The sequence below is a fragment of the Takifugu flavidus genome, chromosome 2, assembly GCF_003711565.1.
Source record: "Takifugu flavidus isolate HTHZ2018 chromosome 2, ASM371156v2, whole genome shotgun sequence".
NCBI classification, from domain to species: Eukaryota; Metazoa; Chordata; class Actinopteri; order Tetraodontiformes; family Tetraodontidae; genus Takifugu; species Takifugu flavidus.
Window position 1 is genome coordinate 8182599 of NC_079521.1, and position 16860 is coordinate 8199458.

At 48.2% G+C, this 16860-nt stretch overlaps 1 protein-coding gene across 3 annotated transcripts; it reads left to right on the plus strand.

The window, feature by feature from the left end:
* The first annotated feature begins 8462 nt into the window (after nucleotides 1-8462).
* ube2q1 (ubiquitin-conjugating enzyme E2Q family member 1) lies at nucleotides 8463-16189 on the plus strand. 3 transcript variants are annotated; one of them, XM_057019762.1, is made up of 13 exons: nucleotides 8464-9181; nucleotides 9511-9615; nucleotides 10200-10334; nucleotides 10849-10902; nucleotides 10983-11123; nucleotides 11275-11359; nucleotides 11493-11553; nucleotides 11625-11715; nucleotides 11791-11849; nucleotides 11968-12016; nucleotides 12103-12198; nucleotides 13129-13195; nucleotides 13752-16189. In XM_057019762.1, the coding sequence occupies exons 1-13, from the start codon at nucleotides 9023-9025 to the stop codon at nucleotides 13781-13783; spliced, it is 1134 nt and encodes a 377-aa protein (XP_056875742.1). In that variant the 5' UTR covers nucleotides 8464-9022; the 3' UTR covers nucleotides 13784-16189. The 3 variants fall into 3 exon arrangements, with proteins under 3 accessions (XP_056875761.1, XP_056875742.1, XP_056875751.1); XM_057019771.1 differs by having other exon boundaries at nucleotides 8467-9181; nucleotides 10200-10322; XM_057019781.1 differs by lacking the exon at nucleotides 10200-10334 and having other exon boundaries at nucleotides 8463-9181.
* The last annotated feature ends 671 nt before the right edge of the window (nucleotides 16190-16860 follow it).

Here is a 16860-nt window from a genome sequence, read left to right on the forward strand (position 1 = left end):
CGTAAAGAATGGCAAATGAATCTGTCAGCTCAAGGTTACGATGGAAAAATATTAGCATTCAGTTTTCCCTCGCCTGTTGTACAAACTCAAAGGAAATATTTCACGTAATTACTTTAAAATGGCAAGTCAGACGCCCCCCCAGCTTGTGTCAAAGTTGGTAATAAAAGTCCCAGATGCTGGCTGTGGCTGCACAGGTGCACGGACCCAGTTCTCTCTTCTCTAAAAGATTATTTTTTAAATAATTTGATGACTGCTGGAAATGTGATTTCTTGAGGTGGATTCACCACCTTCGCACAGATGATGCGCGGACAGCAGTGAGGGTTAAAACTCTATTATGAGTCAATAACATGGCCCAGGCAGGAGCAGCCTGCTGTCGCTCACCTTATGCACTGTCAATAATTCCATTTATCACAACAGACACGTTTTCTAACCAAACATTTTCTGCTGTGCAATATGACAGTAAACTCATTTGAGTGAAGAAACTAGAACCCCACTGCACATGGTCAAAGTAAACTTTAGAGCAGGTAACACATGCATATCTCTGCAGAATATAAAATCAACTCATTTATGAGCAGCTGTATATGACAGAGGCGCTGAGGAGACAACTTGATTTGTGATGAACTGATAGAAACACACTGGCAGAGGGGAACACTAATGCACCCATAAACCAGGAACTGCTGCATCCCACCAACTTTACCTATAAAACATGCCAGGGTGCTGCTAAGAAGGTCCCTCTGCACTAGAGTTTAATGGCTTTATTACAATAAGGAGAGTTCAGAAGACGAAAGGAATGTAAAAACACAACAACAACAAATCTCAAAGTGACTTGGCTGAAAATAAATAAATAAAAAATGCTTTTGTCATTTATCATCCTTCATTATTTAGTGTATTTATCATTTCTTCGGGGATAATTAAATGATTTTAAGCTGGGCCTGGAGGAAAAAAGCGTCAGTTCTGATTAATAATGAACAGATGCCTTAAATACAAGGTCGGTTTCATCAGCTGGTAAAGATGCATGTTGTGAAAACTCCATTTATGACGTTTATTAGTTCACATGACTTGTTGCACAAACTGTCCAGCTTAAGCTTTCCTCATTACATTTATTTATTTTCTTATTTAGTATGAGATTTCCTCATTATAACCTTGAGAAAGACACAAATCTGAAGTCCAGCGACATTGCTAGATATTTGCAACACCAATTTTACTGTCAGATTCTCAGCCAGCTAAGATCTTATACCTTTCAGTGGACAGCCCATAATAGAATACAAATAAATTCCTATTTTTATTAGTCATTTTTTGAAAAAAATAAAAGCCTCACTTTCATAAAATCTGTGGTCAATTTAAATCTGAAACAGGGTGAACACATGATAAAAAGTAGGGATCCTGCCAAATAAAACAGATGGATAATGGGTCCACAAAAGAAGCTGCCTCAATAAAGTGTCCTCAGTAAATCCTCACTATCAGGTATATATAACCTCTGACAACATTAAAAGTATTTTTTTATGATTTGTTGCTCTCTAAAATGTTTCCTTTCCTTTTGAAAAGGATGTTCTCTGCCACTGCATCCTCCTATTAGACTTGGGAATTTTCCTCATGCAATTTAAATAAATACATCAAAGTTGTTATGCTAAATTTAATAACACGGATGACAGTTTGATTTTGGACGCGCTAACGTGTTGGCAGACATTTAGAGTCGAGAGTGACCCGGTGAGAAGGAACGGCTCATCAAAGAATTGCTGCTGCTGCAGTACCCAGCTGGGCCGCTGCAGTCCCTCCGTATGGGGGATATATATCATGCAGGCAGTTCATTACCTGGAGTGCTTGGCTTTGGTACCAGAATCACAGCCTCCTGTGAGGATATTGATCCACTGCCCCTTGCTGCCTGTGTAGTCAACCCGTCTCTTTGGCTCATGCAAGAGGGTGGAGTGTCAATGATCAGAGGAGGCATCGGAGACATTTGGTTTGCATACATTTAGCTTTCTTTAATTGTGGGTGTCATGGTGGCATGGACAGCCTCGAAGTTCCTGGAACTGATAATGACACTTATCGGTTATCATATTTAAAACAGTAAAATCCAATAGTCAGCATTGTTTTCATCAGAATCCATCATTCTGATGGATTAGCCCTTTGATAAATGCAGTATTTTGATAGACAGAACATCTGGTAGTGAATATGTTGCACTGCAAATGTGAGGATGAATGGATGGATGGATGGATGGATGGATGGATGGATGGATGGATGGATGGATGGATGGATGGATGGATGGATGGATGGATGGATGAATGGATGGATGGATGGATGGATGGATGGATGGATGGATGGATGGATGGATGGATGGATGGATGGATGGATGGATGGATGGATGGGGCCATGTTCAGGGGCCAGGTTTACCTACCTGAGCTAACAGCCCAGGAGCTCTGCTGGTCACAGACTCACAGTGTAACTGCTTTGTATCCCGACCCGGGCGGTCGGACTCTCCAGGATTTATGACAGTCAGCACACAGAGTGAATCAGGACTGTCAGAGAGGACAACAGGCTCAGACCTCCTGCACTTCAGCTGCTGAGCTCATCTCATTCGTCCTGCGGCGGCTCGGGTTACCAAGACGAAACCTTCCAATCTGGCTGCAATCAATCCTCTCTGCCTCAGACAAGATCTTAATGTGCTTGTAAAGGTGTGTGAGTGGTCGCTGGAGGAGCTGGAATCCAACCAAACCTCTGAAACGTGTCTGACCACTAATTTCTATGCTGCGTTGGGCAAAATGATGCAGACAAACGAAACACTTGGCGGAAAACATATAGAATTTGTTACAGTGCGTGGGAATATGAACTCACTTTAAAGTGTTCTGTTGAACAAGTTCTTGTAATTGTGTGTCCTCGCCATTGTTGGCTCCTCTCGCTGCGTCTCAGCGGACACAGAATCCCGATTTAACGATGTTGGTACATTTGGCTGAGATTACATCTCGCTGGTGCCATCATGTTCATGTTACCGTCAAACCTTTTCTCCTGGGAGAGCCGGGGAGGGGCCCAACCCCAGGGTCCGCCGAGGCCCTCGTTATGGTGGGGGACGGGGTCAGAGGGTGAGATGGCTGCTCGCTCTACAGCTGTCTGCTAATGAGGGAGGGCTGAGGTTTTGCACATCATCCCCAGTGCTGCTCGACAGCACTAAAAACCATTAGGAAAACACACGTTGTCTTTAAATTTCAATCCCTTCTGTCTGCAATCATCCACAAACGTCTGCAAATTGGGAGGGAAGGAAGTGACACAGGGTCTGTGAGCAACATTTGCATGATAAGATATTTAGTGGAGCGATGTCTGACTTGACTTTATAAGCAGATGTTGATGTTTCACTCAAATAAAAGTCAAGATTATATGCTTGGGTCTACAGGAATCAATTTAGTTTCATTCATCGTTGCTGTATTTTAGTGATTTTATTTCCAGTTTTATCACTCACCTTAGTTATGACGGTCTGGGCAGCATCCTTAATTAATTAAATGTGTGTTTTAACACAAGCAGTGTGGGAATCAAAGTTTGATTAATTTAATTTGAGGTTAATGTTTAATGATTGAAGTAATTCTACCTTACGTCGTCATTAGAATTCTGCACTGATGAAGAAAGACCTGTTCTCCAGCACGCTCTAATTTGACCTGTCAGAATGGTTTTTGCTGTCAGGTCAAACCACATCTGATCTCTCTCTCTCTGTCTTTCTGTCTGTCTGTCTCTGTCTTGCTCTCCGGATCTCGGATCTCGACGCAGAGGTTCCTGAGTGGCCACAGGTAGAGGTAAATTGGATGTGTCACAGCTCTCAGGAGTCCAGATGGCATGTTGCTCCCCTTGAGACCCTCTCCTTCTTGAAGTCTCCACTGTGATGGGAATAACGGTTTGAAAATCTTATCCGCCACATACAGCTTCTCAGCACAGCCACCATATGTCCCTGGTTGCACGACGTCCCTCCCGGCTGTCTGCACATATTGAGAGGACCAGTTTCCAGAGTGTCCTGATTATAAATATTAGCAAGGAGAAAGAGCCTTTTTTTTTTGCATTGTTAGATGAAACTGGAAAACCTGTGGTACAACGGCATGGAGAGAACCTGCAGACTCCACCTGGGAAGGTCCTGAGTCAGGAATTGAAGCCACAACAAGCTATGGAGTAAAAGTGCTCAGCACATTAGTGTCTGTAAAACAATTTCATGACCTCTGACCTTTGTTCTTTGTCTAGTTGCTATTTGATGATGTCAGAACACAGAAAAATCCTCCGGACTTATATAAAATGTCAGTCTTGGAGCTGATCTCACGACTGGTTTCTCAGTGTCAGGTGTGGTGGGTGGACCTGCATTAAGCAGAATTCCGCACTGATTTCAAACAAGTGATGAAGTCAGGTTTATTTACAGCCCAAAATAACAAACATTGTTTTCCTCGGAGTTGTTGTGACCCTCCGTGTTCCTATACCCTCAAACCAGGTCAGTAAAAACCTGAAAAAAACCCTTTTAGAGAAAAAGAAGACACCTGAAGGAGACCAGGGGGGGAGAGACGGGTCTCTCCGGGACGGACAGACGTGCAGGAGACGCCACATATTCAGAGAACCTCAGCATTAACATATCTGATCATTAGAATTAAAGGTATTGGAGTTGGTGTATCATCTGCAGGGATGAAGGCATCGCTGGTCCCAGGTGCATCTTCAGACGTCCTCATACGGAGCTCTGGGCCACTCCACCTTCGGGTCTTGATGGACCGTATCCATGATCAGCTAGACTATAGAAAAAGACGACAGGCTCTGGCACGTCTGATCTCCTGGCTGATCTCCAACCTTCTGAGCATGTTAGATCCTGTTCACGCTCCAGGAACCAGCGCCTCCATCATGAATACAGTGTTTCTGCCTTCTGCTCCAGGCGGGCTATGATTTAGATGATTGTTGCCCTCTTAGCTAATTGATTTAAGTCTCAGCCTGTTGGTCTTTTACTGGTGCCAGGAGCCGTGTTCTCGTAAACGTGCAGCACGGCAGTGGTGCGCTCGTGCCCCGCCAGCCCGTTTTGCCTCTTGCCAGAGCAGCAGCGTCCCAGAAAGTAAATAGACTTTGGCTCGAATGTAATTAGGCAGCGGTTGACTCGGTTAGACCGCATGAGGAACACCAGATTCCCCCGAACAGTGATGCCCCACAGATAACCCTCATCCAATTAGATTGGCACAACACAGTCCATTTACCCATTACAGAGTCAACCTATGGCACATGTAGGACTCTGCTGATAATGGTGCTTCATCCTATTTTGGTATGTATGTTAATGTCTTTAGCAGCTGTTGGTTCTACATAAAAAACATAATCACGCTGTTCTGATGATAAAAGACTAAAACGTGGACGCTGTTTTTCTGTTTTTTATTGATGAAGTAAAGAAGTGCCGAGACATCGGTGATATAACTGCAATCCAAGGTGACATTCACTCTTTATTCAGACCTCTTCCAGGCTAATGGGCCTCCGTGGGCTCATTTTGGACATAATTAAGTTGACTAAGACCCATGGAAATGAGAAAGGCCTTTTTAATGTAATTATGTTTTGGGGAAACGCAGATGTGTGTCGCTGGTTTGAAGTATAACCCTGCACACACATGCACATTTTAGGGAATCTGCATCTAAAAAGGAGCATTTGTTCTCAGTTTACAGGGTTAAAATGAGGAGAAGGAAGAAAGGAATAAATGGGCACCGAGAACTTTTCCGAAGATTTCTTTGTGTGGTCAGGAAAGATGAAGATGGGAAACAGCATCAAACTTCAGGACTGCAATCCCTTCCTGCTGCTGCCATCAGGAGGGGGATACATCGGGGAACTCTCATTAAAGTGACCCGTTAAACGCATGTTTATACAGATGAGACGAGATAATCAACATCATATCTGCGGCTGCAGATCAGGATCTGGACGCCCTCCTGGATGATGACATCATAGCTCAGGAAGAAGAGAGCAAGCACAAATATTCCAGTATTTTGAGTAGAGAAATGAGCAAAGAAGTGGAGCAGATGAGAGAGATTCCCATGAATTTGGATGTCCAGTGCGTCAGCACAGCAAGGCTGCAAGACGAACGTTTGCGTGAAGCCTTTAATATCGAGGTTTATGTTGAAAAAGGCCGTTTGTGGGGGGGTGTCACAGGCTCGTAAATCCAGACCGATGATTTGCACGTGCTGTCTGGGATGGAACGCCGAGATGAGGCCGCGTTTTAATTAACTTTTCGTCTGGAGCAGATTGAGGGCAGAAGTGCGGGATGAATCACCGGGGACAACAGCGATCTGCCTCTTTATTAGCACGTCCACGGTCACAGTGTGACAGACAGCGCGCCGGCCGCTCCATCATAAAGCGCGGCTGAAAAGGCAACCGGGCCTCGACCGACGACACTGACGTTTCTGCGCTTTGATCCCGGACGGGGCCGGTGGCGCCCACCTCGGGGCCGTCTGCTCTGGCTCTGTGGGTGCAAATCCAAAAGGAGCTACAGTCTATGTGACGCCGTTCCCAGAGCGTCGGAATCTAATTTACACCTGAAAATCACAAACAACAGGAAGCAGAGTGTCTCAGCAACGCTGGAGCGTACAAAGGCGCCTTTCCTCGCTCTTTAATGGCAATTTAAGCGGCCCATCTATCAGCGGATGTTGTGATGATGCAGCCCCCTTCCACATGGAGGGGTAATTGCTTTAGGAGGGCTGTTATCCCAACAGAAGAGGCGAGCGGAGGACAAGTTCCCTCAACACAGTTCCCCCAATAATCGATGAGCAGGGGAGGAGGGAAGCTAATTGTTTTGACCTGTAAGAAGAGTCAGCTGTGTTTGCACGGTCGACTGTGACACTGTGTGTCATAGTTATCTGTTTATAATTGTTGTGCACTGACCTCTGACCCCAGATGGATTTTCATTTATTTATAACGCTGTGATATGATCAGTTTGTATCATTTTTGCCTTTCCCGTGAGCTCTTGTGCGAGACGGAAGGGGTTAAGAGAGAATGGGGGTTCTCTCGCATCGCCCCCCATCCCAACCCAGCAGTGGTAGCCAGAGTGGAACCGTGACCTTTTCCTGAGGGATTGTTCCATTAGCAGCGACCCTAAAAGCAGGCTGCACACGCTCCGGCTTCAGCTTCATGTCGGGTTTTACTGCTGCGTTTGTTTCGCACGAGTGAGTCTGACAAACGTGCGCGACTTCGGAGGAGCAGCACCAACACGAGGCTGCTGCAAAACGCTGATCCACAGCTGTCGCTGCCCAGGCTGCAGGCCCACACATCATCAGTGACACAACTTTGGACAACAGGGTCAGGCATACCTTCGCCACCCTTTTGGTTTATGAGCCTCTAAAATGGAGAAAGTCAATATGATGTTCCTCAAACGTCACACTGCAACACGGTTCAAAACCAGATTTTTTTTTTTTCTGAGCTGACAGTGCTCACCTTTCACAGAATACCAATTTAGACATGGAGAGAATAAGAGAAGCGTTATCAGGGGACTATAAATTAAGGATGACAGCAGACTCCTGAATGTGCCTGAGTAACAAGGTCACTCACCAAAGGGTGGAGCATTTTCAATTCTGCTTTTAGGAGTTGCCATCAAATCCTCCGTCTTATCTGACTGATTATGCTTGGAGGCTAAAAGCAGCATTTTCTGAAGGCTGTCGTCCGACTTTGTTTTTTTCAGCTTTTCAGGATTGAGGTGATCTGAATTTTAAAAAGTAAAAATCTTTTCATTTACAATCCGCAAGACATATTTGACAGCGGCATGAAATTAAAACCATGTGCTTGTAAGCAAATGAACAGTGAAATAAAAGCTTGAAGCAGATTCAACCTGATGGATTTTCGAGGTTTATCTTCTTTTTAATTACCTTCATCTCAGTCATTTTATTTTGTCGGATTTTTGAGCAAACACTCCCACCTAGTGGCCAATTGATATAACGCTACATTTAAAATATATATATAGTATGATTGTATTTTAGTCTGATAACATCGACATGTGAAAATAATACGTCACATTTGGAATTATAAAGCCATTTTATTCCATTTGTTTCGGATAATGAATGGGATCTTCATATCAACATAAAAGCGAAAGTCAATGCTTTAAATGTCACCATTCAACACCGATGAGTTACGTTTCAGTAAAACTGGAAATGAAACGTTGATATCACTGAGCGACCGGTGTGAAATGAACGCTAAAGCATTTAATAATAAGAGCAGACACTCTTTTTATATAATATACCCCCATATAAGATGCAGAGACACATAATAAATCACGAACAGTTCCCGACAACGTCATTAAAACCTGCTCACAGCTCATTTTCACAGGCACAACGTTGAAAAGTTTAGTGAAACTCTCGGTGAAACTCTCCAATGCCGCGACGTGTGTTTATTTGTAAAAGTCATTGATCAACACGTGTCATTAAAAAACGGAATAATCCGATTAATAATTCGATGTGCTGATGAAGCGCCGGCGCGCTGAATTCTGGGAGTCTGCGGGAACGGAGAGCTCGCGCGACGCCATCTTTAAACCCCACAAGAGGCCAACTGCACTTGTACACCGGGATGAAAAACACTATCCCTGCAGCGGGATACAAGTTCACGGGGTGGAGATGGTGTGATTATTCCCCGACTCAGTAACACACAAGGGACCGTCCGATGAGACTGTGAGGAGGAGGTCACGGATTACCACCACCGCCTTAAACTTGTTGTGATCACAGGCAGGAACAACAATAGACGGAAAGACAAGAACGGACTAGCCCGCTAGCTCGCTAACTAGCGTCCTGCTAACCGCTGCGCTGTTGTCAGACGCTAACGAAAGCCAGCTAAACTTAGCTGGCTCATCAGCAAATATCCCCGGTTGCCCTGACATTTTGATAGGACGGTCTTAATAGTTTTCAGTCGGCACCCAGGTATATCTACCTGGTTTGCCTGTCAGATCGCTGCTGCGCACGCAGTGGGGGTTGTTGTGGAAAAATTGCGCGGTGGCTTCAGCTAGCTTAAAGCTAAGTCCCGACTTCTCCCACTCCCCAGCGGCCCAGCCGGAGATGCGTGGAAGATGTCTGTGTCGGGGCTGAAGGCCGAACTGAAGTTTTTGGAGTCCATTTTTGATCCAAATCACGAACGTTTCAGGATCATTGACTGGAAGCCCGACGAATTGAGTTGCCAATTTAATGTAACTGGAGAGAAACTATTAATTATCCACTGTAACATAACGGTGAGGAGACAATCTGTTCGCCTTTTTAAATTTCACCAGATGCTAATGTTAGCCCATAGCAGGCTAATTCCACAACTGTAATATTTTCTGCTATTAAGTGGAGTTTCTGCGGTCCTATATAAATCAGTAGTGGTATTTTCATTTAAAGGTGGTGCTTGTGCTTTGTCGAGTCAACATAAACGGGTATTTATAACGAGCATTAGCATTAGCATTGGCTGCGCACAGAATGCTAACGTGGCGAGCCCACACATTTACTGTGGTTTTAACCTGGCGACACGCATTCGTGTGTCACCAGTGCCGATTTATCACTCTGCCATTGTTGCCTTTAGGAATCGTATCCATCTACCCCGCCGATTTGGTTTGTGGACTCTGACGATCCGAGCTTGGCGCAAGTTTTGGAGCGGTTGGACGATGTGAGGAAAGGCAGCACTCTGGTAACTTTGCACTGCTCATCTATGGATCCCATCATATACCTTCACTATTTTTATACACTATTCCTAACCATAATGCTTACTGTCCCTCTTGGCAAGCATGCCATTAAAATGCTAGCCTGGGCTCCTGTGTGTGTGTGTGTGGAAATGCCCTCAAAAACAAAGCCAAATTTGTGCTGTAGCTGAGGGATGATAAATCCCAACAGGCCACCGAGTGCTGAAGGGAATTCTTCTGGAACAGTTGTGTGATGGTTTTGCTGCTCTGGACGTTTTGTCTCCGGTGCAGAAAGACTATAGACGTGTTCCAGCCGCGGCGCGAGGGCAGCGATCCAAACGGACCGGGCCCAGTCTCGATGTCAGAACATGTGCACCGTTTGCCCCGGCAGCCCTCGTCGGGGGTCACGGCTCCGACGGGGGCTGCCGGGGCCGCTGCGCGTGGCCGGATTCTCTTAAAGTAGCATTTTTGGAGCGTAAACGTCGGCGCGTACGCGGGAAATGAGATGGGAAATGAAAACGCGCGCATGTGCACAGCTGCCGTTGCATTGTTGTCTTTTCAACCCTTCTTCCCTCTTAACTGTCGCTCTCAGCTTCTGCAGCAGTTGAAGAAACTCATTTGCGACCTGTGTCGGCTGTATAACCTTCCCCAACATCCAGATGTGGAGATGCTGGACCAGCCGCTCCCTGCAGGACCCGTAGGACAGGACAGGAAGGCAAGTCCGCAGGTGCAACACGTTAGTAACGGCGGTGGGTGGCGTGGAACAGGCCCACCAGGGGTAAAGGGGATCCCGCTCAGCCTGCTTCGTTTTATCCACGAGCTTCAAGTCTCAGCTTTAAATTGGCCGCTTGTCCGCCTTCAAACTGTCAGCGGTTTTCCGCTTTCCCAGTTTTAGAAATCCAGATCTGCCAGGATCACCTGCGGAACAGGAAGCTGCCACGATTCACCGAGTTTAACGAGGACTCGGTGGTCGGAAAGCCGCGGTCCAGTTACTGATAAACCAGCGACTGGACCTTCAAACGCACACGTTCGCCTGATAATGAGCCGTGCAGCGCGGCGCTGTTCTCGCCACTCTCTCCAAAGGGGCCCAATTTATGCAGCCACGCACCTGTAATGTAGTCGGATTAGTTCCCGGAACCAGTTCGGTTACATTTCCTGTTGAATGGGAATAAAGCAACACACGCTAATCTGGTCTTTATTCCTTTGTGTGTGTGTGTGTGTGTGTGTGTGTGTGGGTGCAGCATGGAACAGAGGAGGTCACATCTGAAGAAGAGGAGGAAGAGGAGATGGGCGAGGTAGAATTTTCCTCATTCCTCACACCCATTCCGAGCCGAACTGTTCTTTTGGGTGCCGTCAACCCTGTGAATATTCCCAGGACATCGAGGACTTGGACCACTATGAGATGAAAGAAGAGGAGCCCGTGGACGGGAAGAAGTCCGAAGACGACGGCATCGAGAAGGAGAATTTGGCCATTCTGGAGAAGATCCGCAAGAACCAGAGACAAGACCACCTGAACGTGAGTGGTTCTGAAGGGAGGGGGTGAGGGGAACCAACGACCCCGACGGGCCTCACAAAGACTCGGCTGTGCTCGGCACCTTTCAACCCCGGAGGAGTTCCAAATTCCCTGTAAATGACGGAATCTTGTTGTCCACTTGGGAATGTTGCAGGGAGCCGTGTCGGGATCGGTCCAGGCCTCCGACCGCCTGATGAAGGAGCTCAGAGAGATCTACAGGTCTCAGAGTTACAAGACAGGTAGGACCTTCAGACCGACGGCGCCCTCTAAGCTCGCTCGCGGGGGCGGGGGGGGGTGCTGGCGGTCAGCTGATGCAGAGCAGAAGTGGTGGCGTGGTGCGTTCAAGTGCAGTCCGTTGCCTTTCCGCTGCAGGTATCTACTCGGTGGAGCTGGTGAACGACAGCCTCTACGAGTGGCACGTCAAATTAAGGACGTAAGTGGGGTTTGTTTACGTCGTCTTTTCCTCGGAACATCCACAACAACGTGCGCTTCTCTGACCCAAAGGGTGGATCCAGACAGCCCCCTGCACACTGACCTGCAGGTCCTGAAGGAGAAAGAAGGGATGGATTACATCCTGCTAAACTTCTCCTACAAAGTGAGTAGAGCGGGAAACGCCGCGTTTAGCCGTGAGTTTCTGCCACGCGGGCTGACCCCTTTCTGCCGCTTCCAGGATAATTTCCCCTTCGACCCCCCGTTTGTGCGGGTGGTCTCGCCTGTGCTCTCCGGAGGGTGAGTTCACCGACCTCGCTCACCGCCTCGCGCCATTTCCCATCTCGAGACCCTCGAAAACCAGTCAGGTTAGGAAACAAAGCGTCGTTTATTTTGGTTAAAGTTTCTCCTTTTCCAGGTACGTTCTGGGCGGAGGAGCCCTCTGCATGGAACTTCTTACCAAACAGGTACGCCTGAGCTCGTTTAAAGACAGCAAATATGGCGGAAAATGCAGATTTGTGACCTGCCGCTGCTGTTTGACTCCTGGATTCAGGGTTGGAGCAGTGCCTATTCCATCGAGTCTGTCATCATGCAGATCAACGCCACTTTAGTCAAAGGAAAAGCAAGAGTGCAGTTCGGAGCCAATAAAGTAAGTGGGGACATTTGGGACCCTCAGACATGATCCAAAGCTGCCAGTGTGGAGCCTCTTCAGGTCCGGCTGATGCCAGCAGAGCCGCTATCATCACCTCTTAAAAAGTAATGATAAGAATCAATATTGACGCCATAGTGACAAAGAAATGAAGCCGTCTTGTTTTGAGCAGCTTCTTCATCCGTTTGACGCAGCAAATGACGGCAGCGTCACGCGACCGGGGAGGCGGCGCGCCGCCCGACGCCGCTCTCCGAGCCCCGTCTCAGAACCTTCTGGTGCCTTTGGTGTCGGACAGTAAAATATCTTTCCTGTTCATTATCTTTGTCCGCTAACAATGGCTGGTGTTAGCATGGCGCTACGCTATAAACAGGCCTTTGAATGCACACATTCAATGGTCGGCGCCCCGAGTCCGTGAGACAAACGTGTCTGGAGAGGTCGTGGCACGTTCAGTGTCCACCTGCAGTAGCGCGAGTTGAGCTTAGCTTCACGCCTCCGCCAGAAAAAACCTGAAAATGCAAAAGAGTCTCTCGAAAAACCAGTTTTTAGTCATCTGAATGGGCAGGAAGCGCGCACTGTTTGCTTAAAATGACGGCAATTACGTTCTAAAATAGCCCCGGCGACAGCTTTGCTGTAATAGCGCCCTCGCCACGTCCGCCCCGCCCCTCATTACGCAACCCGATGGGCCGTTTTTGGAGTTGCTTTGGATCCTCCGGTGACATTTCAGACACGTAGAACTCAAACCCGAGACGTTAGATGGCGAGTTGCTCGCCGGAGTACGACGGGACTCTCTCAGGTCTCAGGTGTGACGGTAACCCGGATCACATCCGTTTGGACCTGAACGGGACCACCTGCTGGTCATGAAGCAGCACCGGGACCGGTGTGAACCCGCTCGCCCGCCTGAATTCACCGAGTTGTCTTCTTCCCACGCAGAACCAGTACAATCTGGCCAGAGCACAGCAGTCCTACAAATCCCTGGTCCAGATCCACGAGAAGAACGGTGAGTCCTGTCCAGCGAACGGGGGGGGGGGACTCTGGTCCTGGCAAACACATCTGGTTCTCGCTCCGGTTAGATTCAGATCCCCTTTATTTGTCCAAAATTTACGGCGCAACAGCAGCAAAAACACAGAGGAAGAGACGTTCAGGAAGTTAAGGATAGAAAAAGAACAATAATAATGAGTATATAATCCAAAACAATTGAAATAAGAATAGAAAATAGAGGAAAATGTATAATAATCCAAGCTAAATGGCTAATCAGCCGTATAGATGGGCATCACTTTAACCTCCACGTGCGCCCGTCTGACCCTTTTATTTTCAACAATCACGCCGGCGCCAGCGGGACCTCCGACCCGATCTGAGATCTATAGGATTCTGGAACTGGCTGTACATTAGAGCCTTAAAGGGAGGGAGGCCGAGCAGCATCCCTGAGCAGGCGGATGAGGACAGAAAATGGGGTCGGGGGCCACAGAGTTGTTCCGTAACCCCCCCCCCCCCCGGAGAGGAACCGCTGGTGCGGCGAGTGTTTGCTGATGTTGTTTCCTTGTTTCTCCCCGTAGGATGGTACACACCCCCTAAGGAGGACGGCTAAACCAGGTTCTTGCCTTTCCTGTACTGGGACCACATGCCATTGCCCCCCCCCTCCCCTCCCTCCCCTCCCCCCACCACCTTTGAGACTGATCTCTTTTTTTAAAACACCCGGATCATTTTGTTCTCCGCGTCGGCTCCTCGCGAGCGCGTCCCTGCGTCAGATATTTATCTCCCTGGACATCAATCTGGTACCGTCAGTCTTCTCCATCGTGACCTTGTCCCACACTCCAGGAAGACTTTGGACTAAATATCACATCCCGCCGGACGCGGGCCGGATCTAAGAACATTCCCTCATAACATGTTTGTAGCTGGGAAGAACATTAAATTGCCAGCGGTGGGAAGAACCTCCTCTCTCTCTCTCTCTCTCTCTATGTCTCTCGCTCTCTCTCTCTCTCTCCGGAACGGCCCGTGTACGTTGCGCTCACGTCTCATCCCGCCTCTGGAATAACACGCCGCCGAGGCCGGCTCGCTCACTTATCTCGCTGAAGGCTGGACGCACCGAGGAGGACGAAGAGACTTTTTTTTCCGCATCCGGCCGAGCTCTAAATTCGGGGGCTCGGCGTCACAATCCCAACCAGCAGGGGGTCGGCGGGGCCACACAGGAACCAGCAGCGGCCAGAGCGCGGAGGGATTTTATCACCCTGTAACTAGTCGGTTTTAACTCCACCTGTAAACATGTACATTTGTATTTCTGCAAAAGGATTTGTTTATGATGTAACCTTGTGCGGCTCTCTGGCTGGGAAGGGTCACGATATCCGCCGGGGCGCCGCGGGAGTCGGGTAAAGTTGCTTCACGGATTCTCTCGGGAGGAAACGGCGCTCCGTTTTCTAATGTAAGCTTAACGACTACTGCTGGGCTTTTTTGGGAGGGGGGGGGTTCTCGCGTTATTGGCGGCATTGACGCTAACATTCCTTCGATTGGGTGGCATCTCTTTAGCTAGCGGGGCGGCGCAGGCGTCTGTTGGCGTTCCGGAGGTTTGCTTTTTCATACTTGACCTCGGCGAACCGGACCAACCTCAGTCAGGCTATGCAGCGGCGCCGCTTTCCCTCTCCTGCAGAACCACCGGGCTCAGCAGCTTCACTGGACTCGCTCGGTCCTTGGAGCTGGTTCCCATCCTGAGCCCTTCGCTTTTCCTACAGTTGGAAGAGTCTGGCTGACCTCTGACCTTTCCCTCGCCCCGTGGCGGCCCGCACGCGCCAGCCGCGGGTTTCAAACTCACAGCAATAGTCTTAACTCTCTACCTTCCTGCTTCCCGCCCCGGGTCCAATCAACCGGAGTCTGATGGTTTTAATCCGCGGGCTTGAACCCAGGGTTCGACCCGGCTCTTCCCACCAACACCTCTGGTCGGCGCCGGCGGCTCCGCCGTGCGCACGAGCACGCTCGGATTTCGATGTAATGTGAATAATATGCAGCAAACTGTGGAGCAAATTGATGTTCGTTGTGGCTGTTCTGTTGTGTGGTTCCTCGCGTCGTTTTAAGATTCTTCTTCTTCTTCTTCTAAAAAAAAAAGAAAACCAGCATAGAAAGCTCAGTCCCGCCACTTCACACAATCATTCCCCGATTCTTCTCAGCGATATTAACCTCATCACGCAACGGCGAGCCGCCGCCGGGCAGGAGCCGCGGCGTTCACCCCCCCGGGGGGCCGCCTCGCCGTCCACGGCGCCATCGGTCACGCGGATATCACGTCATTCCGGTCACATTGTCCAGTGGATCTGCTCATCTCTGGAGAAGCAAACTCAGGAATACATAGCACACTCCACAAGGCTTGCTTCAGAACCCCACATCCGGGAAGATGGAATCTTTTTTTCCCCCCCTCCCTCCCCCCCAGACGCCATTTTTAAATGGTCCGAGTTTAACCAGTAGGAACGTCTGAAAGCCTCCGAGACAGATCGTCAACCGTCTGCCTGGAGAACACTCGTGTCGGCCTCCGCCCGGCGAGGAGTGTGCGGCGTGTTGCGTGTCGCTATGGCAGCAGGTCTCCACGCTACTGAGGGAACGCCGCGTTTAAGCTGGATGGCTTTTAAGAAACTTTGGACTTCCAGAATGCGCAGGATATTTTAATTCCCCAGCCTGTGTGTTGCCAAGCTTGTCTGGACAACCCAAGAAAGTCACAGTATAGATTTTGTGCCATCAGAATAATCGAAAGCCCACAATGAACTAAAAAAAACCCCTTTGGGAAATGGTGAACAGCTTCTTTTGTGGTCTGACTAACCGAACATCTCTGCTGGTGACTGGTGACATTTTGGGTCTTAACCTTGGTTCATTAACTGCAGTGGCCGTGTTATAAAGTTATGCACCGTTAGCATGCTTTTGGTTTCATCCCCCCATTGCAAGGGTGTTTTTCACCATGTTAAATAATTTGTAAACTTGCATCAAGTTTATGAATAAAGAATTTTATGAAATATCCCATTGTCTTTCACTGGCTTTTTTTTTTCTTCAAGAAATGCTCTTGTTTGGAAAAGATCATCAAACCCGAGCTGGATCGTTTCAGGACCTTTGACCTGCGGTCGATTTATATGGCTGCGTTTGTCGTTTTTGCCACTAGATGGCGGCATCGGATCAAATATTGGCGATTGTCCAAGGAGACCATTTTAACCTTCAATGAACTATTTCTTATGTTGACCTCGGAGTAAATAACTTCATCTATTGTAGAAAAAAATGCAGGAAATGACATCGTGTGGGCATACGAGACAACAGTTTGTGGTCATTGAAACGGGACGTGGCGGAAGGCTGAAGTCTGCGTGTTGGTTTTCTAGCTGCGTCCTCAGGGTGCAGCTGCTGGACCGGCTGGTGTTGCTGATAAATGGGGTGAACAGATTTTGTGTTCCTGTCATTTTTGTAAATGTGTTTATTCATGCTGAGATTTGCCAGCAACCGTCTCTGTGGGTGTGTTGTGAGCGGGGTCCTCGCATCGTGTTGGATACCCGCTCCTTTCCTGAATGTCGGCCATTTCTATTGAATGTAAATCAATGATTTATAGAGCATTAGCTACCAGGAAAATCCTGCTATTGACGTCCTCCTCACCGGTGAGAAGATACTTGCCTCTTTTGTTCCTGTATGTGTGTAGCACTGTGGAAA